The sequence below is a fragment of the Fukomys damarensis genome, unplaced genomic scaffold (assembly GCF_012274545.1).
Source record: "Fukomys damarensis isolate Sample0158 unplaced genomic scaffold, DMR_v1.0_HiC HiC_scaffold_22, whole genome shotgun sequence".
In the NCBI taxonomy this organism is placed as follows: domain Eukaryota; kingdom Metazoa; phylum Chordata; class Mammalia; order Rodentia; family Bathyergidae; genus Fukomys; species Fukomys damarensis.
Window position 1 is genome coordinate 11,629,607 of NW_022900934.1, and position 7,931 is coordinate 11,637,537.

Here is a 7,931-nt window from a genome sequence, read left to right on the forward strand (position 1 = left end):
CACGACTCCCTGCTCGAGGTGTGCGACGACTACAGCCTGGACGACAACGAGTACTTCTTCGACCGCCACCCTGGCGCCTTCACCTCCATCCTCAACTTCTACCGCACCGGGCGGCTGCACATGATGGAGGAGATGTGCGCGCTCAGCTTCAGCCAGGAGCTCGACTACTGGGGCATCGACGAGATCTACCTGGAGTCCTGCTGCCAGGCCCGCTACCACCAGAAGAAGGAGCAGATGAACGAGGAGCTCAAGCGCGAGGCCGAGACGCTGCGGGAGCGCGAGGGCGAGGAGTTCGATAACACGTGCTGCGCGGAGAAGAGGAAGAAGCTCTGGGACCTGCTGGAGAAGCCCAACTCCTCCGTGGCCGCCAAGGTGAGTGGGCCGGCGCTGTGGGGTGCAGGGCAGAGCCCGGTCTCCAGATCGAGGGCTGTTGTTGGGGGTCTCTGGCTCAGTCCCTAGCTGTGACCACGATAACCTTGGACTCCCGCCGGCCACCCTCACCCCTCCTCTGATTCGTTACCGTGTCCCCCGATTTTGTTGGGGAAAACGATTTACAGGTTCTTACTAAAAGCTACGGCCCTGGGGGAGAGAACGCAGAAACAGGACATGGCTGGAGAGGGCCGAGGTTGGGTCTGGTTCCCTGGGAAGCCCCAGGCCCAGGCTGGAGTGGGCGGGCCTTCAGCTTTACAACCCCGCTTTGCCCCAGGAAAGGAGAAAGGCCACCAAGATGCCGTCAGGCAGTTTTCATAGAAGTAAGAGTAACAAAGGGAAGAGACACATGGGGTGGCATGGAATACACGGGGCATCGGCTGCGAATGCTTGTGCATTTAAAACTGGAGAGAATAGTGAGGCCGTTTGGCAAGTAAGGGAGCAGAGAGGGGCAGGACCGAGTGTGACCCCCCCAGGTGGGAGCGGGGTGGGGTCGTCTCTGGGCAGGGCAGGGGCCACTGTTGGTGTGTGACTCCTCTGAGGTGGGCTGGGGCCCAGAGGCGCCTGTCCTGTGCCCGGGGCTCTGGGTGTCAGGAGTCAATGACCACGCGTATCCAGGGCCGTCAGAGGGAAGGGAAGGAGCCCAAGGCAAGCTCGGGAACCAGAAAGGTTGGTGTTGGGGTCCAGCAAGATCCACTTGGGAAAGCCGTGGAGAATGGAATTCACTCTCTGACAGAGGGGCCCAAACTGGGGGTGGGGGCAGGAAAATCGATTCTGGGCAAATGCTCGAGGGAGGAGGCATCACCATTATCAGTGAGGGCTGGCTCCCGTCCAGCCCAGCCTCTCTACAGGCACTTGGTGGCTCAGTCTGCCCCTCACTGCTGTCTGGCCCGAAGGGGACTCTGGCGTCCTTTCCCGAGCTTAGCTGCTCAGTGAGAAGCGGGGCGGCTGCTTGGAGATGGAAGGAACCCACATACTTCTTGCCTGGGGATGCTGAAGAGGACATGGAGGTCCTGGGAACTGCAGGCTGCCTCGGGCCGTAATCCTACCCGATTTCCTGTCCACACAGCCTCTGCCTTAAGCCAGAGTTGCTCACCCTTAACCGGCTTAGGACCAACAGACTTATTTTGCTATTTCCAGGTCTGAGACGGGTTCCCCCACTGCCCACCCTGTTTAGGCCCAAACGTGCCTCTTCCTCCTTCCCGTCCTGTCCCTGAGACGGAGACAGGGCAGGATGTGGGGGCTCTGCCCTCTCTGCCAAGAAGCAGAGGGCTGTGTTTGAGTTGGCGCTGGCAGCAAGCCGCGGGCGCTCGGGCCTGCGAGAGGCGCTCTGTCTGCGGGTGTAAACAGCTTCTCCTCTCCCTTGGGCTAATCGGCTCAGAGGCCGGGGCTTCGGAGCTCCATGACCTTTCTGTGAACCCAGGCTGGGCTGTCAGCTTGCATTCTGGCAAATGGACCATCTCGGATTTTTCTGCAGTTGGAACTGAGACAGACAGCAGACAGGCTCATTGGAAATCCCGACTGCCACTGAACAAATACCTGACAAACAGTGGCGCTCAGAGAGGTGAAGCACCTATCCCAGGTCACACAGCAGGCAGACAGGAGTAGCCATAATTCAAACCCAAGTGTGACTGTGAACACTCTGTTCTTCCGTAATGATTAAGTACCACGGCTTCCTCCTCTGTTTCCCTGCTTCCACTTTTGCCCCTCCCAATCCATTCCCCGCATAGTAGCCAAAGTGAGCTTTTCAAAATGAAAATTGGATCACATTATTCATCTGCTTAAAATCCTCTGGAGGTTTCCCATCAGACTCAGAATAAAATCCAGACTCCTTTGTGGCACATGAGGCCTACAGGATCTGATGTCTAAACTCTGAGCTCATCTCTTCTACTCTCCAGCTCACTGGGTTCTGCCCTGCTGGCCTCCTGGCCATCTCCAGTAGGCTGGGATTTACTCTACCACAGGACTTTTGCTCATGCTGCTTTTGCTGTCTGCAGTGCTCTTCCTAATTGTTCTGCTGCCAGCCATTTGTCCTTGTTCTCCATTCAAGCAGCTCTGTGTCCCCCACTCTGCCGCATCAGTGTCTTTTCCACATAGGCCTGAAGCCCCACTTCATATTGTATTGGCCTTGTGTTTCTTTGTGTCATACCTATAAGAATATGAACTCCTTAAATTGTATTCACTGCTCTGTGCCCCCAACGCATCCGTGTACCTGACACAGAGGAGCTCTGACAACCACATGTGGAATGAAAGAATGAGAGAATGAGCCACCGACTCAGGGTGATCAGCCACCTGTCACTTTTTCCTCATCGTCCACCTGTGCCTCAGCCCCCAAGCTCAGCCCTCTTTCAGGCATCTGCACTTGGCCACCCGAGTCCCCCAGCTCCGACCCCTTGCTGGGCAGAACAGCAGGGCCCATGGGAATTTCTCCCAGGCCGTGGCTGAGAGACCGCGTGGAGGACGGTAGCGGGTACTGGTGAGGTACGAAACTGGCCACATCCTGTTGTCTAAGAAAAGGAGAGATCAGGGGTCAGGCTCAGCTCCTCCACCTCCCTGGTCCTAGGAAATTTCTTTACCTCTCTAGGCCCAGCCTCGAACTGAGAAATAGAGACCAAGGCCCCGCCTTGCCAGGTAGTCATGAGGCTCGGAGCCTCACACATAGTAGGTGGGCGTTGCTGTCTTCCGGGATGAAGGGCAGAGTCCTTTCCCGGCAGGGTGGGCTGAGCTGCAGCAGGCCCTCCTCTCCTCTGAGTGACGCCGTTAATAATTGATGGGCCACGCTGGCAGCTCAGGGACAAACCACAGCACAGACCCTGGGCTTCTCCACCAGGGAGTGAAAATCAAAATCCATTAGGCAAAAGGCAGCGTGATTGATTCTTCTTTGGAAGATGGGGTTGTCCCCGTTGGGCTGACAGTGTCTCAGTGCTGGGGACACCGTGGGCTTCTGTTTTCCGGTAAAACTCAACAGGCGTTTCTCAGTAGGAGTGGATGGAGCTGGCTTGTCAGGCCTTCCTCGGGGTTAAAGCCCAGGGATAATTCCCTCATTTCCAGAGTAGCTGCTGTTTATTGTGCTGATTAGTGGTATTTCATATGTGCTGTCTCATTGAAATCCTTCCAGCAATCCAGTTAGGTAGTGTGCCTGGTAGGCCTACTTTGGGCTGCAAGTAACAGAATAGAAAATTCAAAACAGCTTCAAAAAGAAAGAAGATGCATCAACTCATATATCCTGAAGTTCCATGGTAGCTGGTTTCTGGTTGAATTTAAAGCTCAATGATGCCATTAGGATTTCAGGTTTTTTCCATCTCTCTACTCCTGCAACCTATGCAAAGTGGCTTGGTCCTCACGCTTGATGCCTCATATCACAATATGGCTGCCCAGTTCCAGCCCTGTGATGTCTACCCAACTCCTGAAGAGAGGCATTCTGCTTTACTTTTTTTTTTTTTCCTTTAGGGAAAAACTTTCCTAGGAGCATCTTAGCAGACTTTTTGACAACCCCATTGGCCAGGATCAGTTCATACTCATGCCCTAGCCATGGGAGAAGCTGGGTAAGGAAGTATCTAGCATTTTCAGATGAGAGAGGGAACAGGTTTTCTGAGTGACATTAAGGCTTGTTTACAGAAGAGGAGATGGAGGCTCTGAGGGGTGACATCCCTTGCCCAAGCTCACGCAGCTAAATTATCAGTAACTATTTGTCAAAGGGGTGAAAGTGACAAAGTCAAGGTTTGGACCCTGGTTCACCCCGTTCCCAGCCTGAGTTTCAGAGTCTCAGAGACCCAGGCAGGTCCCTCATGCTGTGACCTCTGGCAGCCAATCTGCCAAGTGGTGATAGCTGTGTGGGTGATACAGCCCATCTAGAAGAGGGCTCCCCATCTAGAAGAGGGAGTTAGAACAGAGGACCCAAAGCAGGTGACCCTGGGAGAGAGCCTGGCCTGGCGCCAGGCATGCTGGGAGCATCCACTGAGAGACCACATAATTGTGTCACCCGCCGTTATGGTGCTGACTGCAGGGGCGCCACCTGGGGTCCTTTGGGATCTCTGGCCCTTGTGTGTCATTGTCGAGGCTCTTCCTTTGTGTGTTATCACCAAGCAAAATGGGGGACCGACTCAGAAGCCCTGGGCCCCTCTGTGCACTCAGGGGTCTGGTTGAGCATGTGCCCAGCTCCAGGGCAGGCATCCCAGGTCCCCATCTTTAGATTGGGGACCAAGTGCCAGGGATTCAGAGTCTTGGCTGTGAACCAGGAAAACCAAGACCTGGGTTTGAGGCCCAGTCCATGCTGTGGACTTTGGAAAAACCACACCAGAGTTTTCTTTCCAGTCTGTGAAGAGAGTGCGAGTGAAACATGCCCCACAGGGTTGTTCAAAGGGTCACCACGATAGTGCGTGAAAAATACGGACACGTGGTAAATCCAGGCTCCATCTGACAAAGGGAGACCCCGAGGCACAGGGTGCTTCTGTGACTGCCTCGGTAAAGGGTCACAGGCACCTGTGGCCTTCCTGCCCCACCACTGCCTCCCCATCCGGGCCGGGGATCTTTCTGGCCCTCCAGGGTACCTGACCAGGGTCATAAATTTGCAGCCATCTCTCGGGGGATTTGAAAAGCTGTGATGGGAGGGCAAAATGAAAATGCTTAGGGAGGAAAAGCGCTGGCCATAAAAGCAGTTCGGCCAAAGCTTAATGAACCAGAGAGAACAGACATGCATTAGGCCCCGACTCTACCCAGCACTCTGTACAACTCATGCTGGATTAGTGTCGTGGAAGGGAGCTTGATTTTAGAGCCAGATCGCCCAGGCTCAGGGATTGGCTCCTCGCTTCACCAACCAAATGGTGCCTGCTTCCTCCAGGTGACAACAGCCTAGGGGACAATAGCACCACCTGCCACCTGCCTCGCTGAATCACACCGGAATTAAATGCATTAATGCATGTAAAGCCCCGAGACTAGGCCTGGCATATAGAAAGCTTAATTATTATTTGGTTTTAGTTAGAATTTATTTTACATTCCTGCTGGATAAATAAGTTCCTCTTCAAAAACTTATTCTCCATGTAACGTGTTCGTGCTTGTTGCAAGCCTGGTGGCTTTGTCGGGCTGCTGGGGTCCAGGAAAGGCAGGAAGCCAGCACTACTGGGAATAGTCCAGGGCAGATGTCCCTGAGCTGTGTGTCCAGGTCAGTGCCCGGGGTTCTTCCAGAAGGGAGGCTCCAACCTCCCCTCAGGGATCACCTTCAAAGTGGGACTTCTCGGGCCGGCTGGGTGTGGTCAACCTCGTCTCCAGCTCTTGGATAAAATAGAAACAATAGTGGTGGTGACAGTGACATCTCTCCTCAAGGCTCACCGTGTGCCTAGCATTGAAGGCAAGTCGGACCCGAGTCCCACACTCACCCCGTCAGGGAAGGGTCAGGGTCCTCGTCTTCCAGCTGCGCCAACCGAGGAGCAGAGGTGGGGTGGCTGGACCAGTCAGACAGCGAATGTGGGTGATCTTCAGCAAATGAGAAGCAAGCTCCCGGGACGCACCCCTGTGCTCTGTTCCGTGCTGGGAGGTGCTGAGAGGGAGCATCAGCATCTCCCGCTGACTTGGGAGTGTTCCTGGGTCCTGATCTGGAAGGACCTTGTCCCCAGACCCTTATTTAATTCATGATCTAAACAGATAAAGTCCTCCGGTGGGACACTCATGGTTTTGGGACCTCTGATAGGAGTGGGTGTGACTGCATAGGGTGGGGAACTGGAGGAGCACCCCAACTCCCACACTGGGGGTACTGTCAGGAGAGCCAGAATTCACTTGTCAGTGTGCAGGGTGCCAGTTCTTACATTTTTCAGCTGGTGGCATAGGTAACAAGGAAGACACAATGTTAAGAGCCATAGCTCTTAAGAGCCAGGGTTCAAATCCCTGCAGCCCATGGCTGTGTGAGCCCCAAGGTGCATCACCTCTGTGGGAGAGGGCAGCGGGGACACCACGGAGTGGCGCTCATGCTGCACAGCCACACCCCAGCCCTGTGAGTGAAACACATCCTTAGGTGATTAATTATTTTTTTTTAAGTTTATTTATTTTTGGTTCTTTGAGACAGGGTTTCACTTTGTAGTTCATACTGCTCTAGAACTCACTATGTAGCCCAGGCTGGTCTCGAACTCACAGTGATCCTCCTACCTCAGCCTCCCGAGTGCTGGGATTACAGGCGTGCGTCACCACGCCTGGCTCCTTTTTACTTTTTATCTTGGAAAAGAGTCTTGCTAGGTTTCCCAGGTGGGGCTCAGAATTTGTGCTCTTCCTGCCTCGGCCTCCCAGAGTGGCAGGATTAACGGAGTCCATCCCTACACCGGGCCTGGCTCAGCCACTTTTAGACTGTGTGCCCTTTGGGAAATGACTTATCTTCTCTGGGCTTCAATTTTGTGATCCATAATTTAGGGAGCCTCACAGCGACCAGGGTTGTTGCCAGTTCTTCATGAAGCACTCAGAGCAGAGCCTGGCATTCAGCAGATGTCCACGATAAGTTTTATTGCTGGTGCAGATAAATGCTGGTAGATGTTCACTGAACGAACGGGTGAGGAAACGTCTGTGGTCTTGTGATGAGGGACTGGAAGGGCCTCTTACAGAGTGAGGGACTCCCAGGTGTAACCCTTCCTTCCTGGTCTCTAGCAACCTGTTCCCTGTGCCCACACTTCTGGGGCAGGGAGAAGTGACTTTTCCCCCTCACTCACCGTTCGCTCAGGACGACACGGTGTCCCCACATCTTCTGTGCCCGCTTTTGCCCCGCATGGTGACTGTCTCTCCCGTCACCACGCACTGCGTCCTGGCAGGCAGATGCTGCCGGAGAGCATGACGTTGCATCTGTCAATTCCATACCCTCACGCACGACTACCAGGTAATGGACCTGGAGTCAAACAGCTTCTAAAAATACACCAGCATGGTCCACTCATTGCTGCGTGGGGCCCAGCCCGAGCCTTTCCAACGCTGGCATGAACCTCAGGGCCCTCGGCCTTGGGCAGCCCTGCCCCTCAGAGCCTTTGTGGACCGTGGTTGTAGAAGAGGCGGCCTGGTGATGGCCTGCAGAGCCTGAGAGCAGAAGGCCGGGTGGGGCGATGCCAGGCTGCTTCCTGTGCCCTGTCCGGAACTCCCACTGTCACTTGGAGTGCATTGGTTTACACTTCCCACTACGGTTAGGTGCACAGATCCTATATAAGTCCCAGAAATAATTTCAGCCAGCCCTCTCGCTACCGTCAGGACGGTCCTTTCAGTTTCAGACATGGCTCCCTGTCTAGGTGTCTTCACCCCTTCTGACTTAGTGTGGACATCCGTACTGATTTGAGAACCTGTTTCACTGACACCATTGATTGTGTGACAGCCACTTAGTGCCCGTTACTATATGTGACACACTGTACTGGGTGCTTGAGAAGCACTTGGATATCTGGACTTGGTGGCAAACACCTGTAATTCTGGCAGGAGGATTGTGAGTTCAAGGCCAGCCTGGGCTATGTAGCAAGACCCTTTCCAAAAAAAAAAAAAAAAAAAAC

General features: G+C 54.2%; 1 protein-coding gene across 1 annotated transcript in view; it reads left to right on the plus strand.

Annotated features, from left to right (window-relative positions):
- The window catches only part of Kcnb1 (potassium voltage-gated channel subfamily B member 1), a gene marked incomplete at its 5' end in the record, with an annotated part of 94,572 nt that continues 86,641 nt past the window's right edge, over nt 1-7,931 (plus strand). The window contains one exon of the mRNA XM_010618235.2: nt 1-372. Within this exon, the coding sequence (XP_010616537.1) occupies nt 1-372 (372 nt within the window). The remainder of the gene's footprint in view (nt 373-7,931) is intronic.